Source organism: Aplysia californica, unplaced genomic scaffold (assembly GCF_000002075.1).
Source record: "Aplysia californica isolate F4 #8 unplaced genomic scaffold, AplCal3.0 scaffold01707, whole genome shotgun sequence".
NCBI classification, from domain to species: domain Eukaryota; kingdom Metazoa; phylum Mollusca; class Gastropoda; order Aplysiida; family Aplysiidae; genus Aplysia; species Aplysia californica.
In genome coordinates, this window is record NW_004798977.1 from 7,428 (window position 1) to 8,593 (window position 1,166).

At 39.3% G+C, this 1,166-nt stretch overlaps 1 protein-coding gene across 1 annotated transcript in view; it reads left to right on the forward strand.

The window, feature by feature from the left end:
- Nucleotides 1-197: 197 nt before the first annotated feature.
- LOC101853760 (calmodulin) overlaps nucleotides 198-1,166 on the forward strand; it is an 8,338-nt gene continuing 7,369 nt past the window's right edge. Inside the window, exon 1 of the mRNA XM_005113197.3 lies at nucleotides 198-362. Within this exon, the coding sequence (XP_005113254.1) occupies nucleotides 360-362 (3 nt within the window). The 5' untranslated portion in view covers nucleotides 198-359. The remainder of the gene's footprint in view (nucleotides 363-1,166) is intronic.

Sequence of the window (1,166 nt, forward strand, 5' to 3'; positions counted from 1 at the left end):
ATAATAATAATAATAATAATAATAATAATAATAATAATAATAATAATAATAATAATAATGCAGTTCACAATCTATACAGAAGCCAGCCACCGAGAGAGGGGAGGCTATTCAGGAAAAAGTACAATGTTAAAGTTATACAGGAGTTGTCCTTTTGTCCCACAATCAGATCGATATTTTTGTCACGACCGACCCAGGAAGTGGGAAACGGTAAAACACGGACCCGCCCATCCCGCAGGCCTGGTTTACCTGAAGACAGCCCCTCCTGTCCGGTAATCTACCTGTTTCCTGTTTCTGTCACACCTGAGTCTTTCGTTGCTTCAGGCTTCTGAGAGGGGCATATCTCGTCACCAAGTCTAGAAATGGTATGCTATTGTTTTGAGTAGAAGGCTTTTGACTAAACCAACTTCAACTAAAATTGAGATTGTCTTAGATCGGGAAGCGTCTGGTTTTAGTGAACATGTTTTAGTTTATTTTGCGATGGAATTGGAGAAGGTCGGCGAATTGAATTTTGGTCTGCACTCTTTTGTTTTTATTATTATAAATAGGTTTCTAGATCTATATCTAGGTCTAGATTCTAGATCTAGATCTAGATTCTAGATCTAGATCTAGATCTAGATCTAGATCTAGAACTCTAATAAGATTTAGATATCTAGATCTAGAATCTAGACAGATTTAGAATTAGATTTACCGTGATGAGATGAGGCCTGATAATGTTACACTGCTGAACTAACTAAAAGTACTTTGAGTAGATCTGGAAATCTAGATCTAGATCTAGGTCCGAAATCACAAAAGAGTTCCCCTACCGGGTCTGTATACTTCGTGACTTTGTTCCAGGTTACCGGGTCTGTATACACTTCGTTGTTTTAAAAACATTTTTAAAAGAGACACATCGACATCACTCGGCAGAATCATTCTTCTTGCCATGTTGGTTATCAAAGTTATTTTTACTGAGAGAGGACGAATAGTTTAAGGGCCAGCTCTATTTCTCCGATTGCTTAAGAAAATAAACTTGAACTCAATTTCACCGAATGGTGTTTCCGTTCTCGAGACTTGTTGATAATTTGCGAATGGAGTGGTCAGTGCGCCCGCACGTGTGTGTGTGTAAGTGAGTGTGCGTGTGTGTGCGTGTGCGTGTGTGTGTGTATAAGGTGTGAACGAGGCGGGTG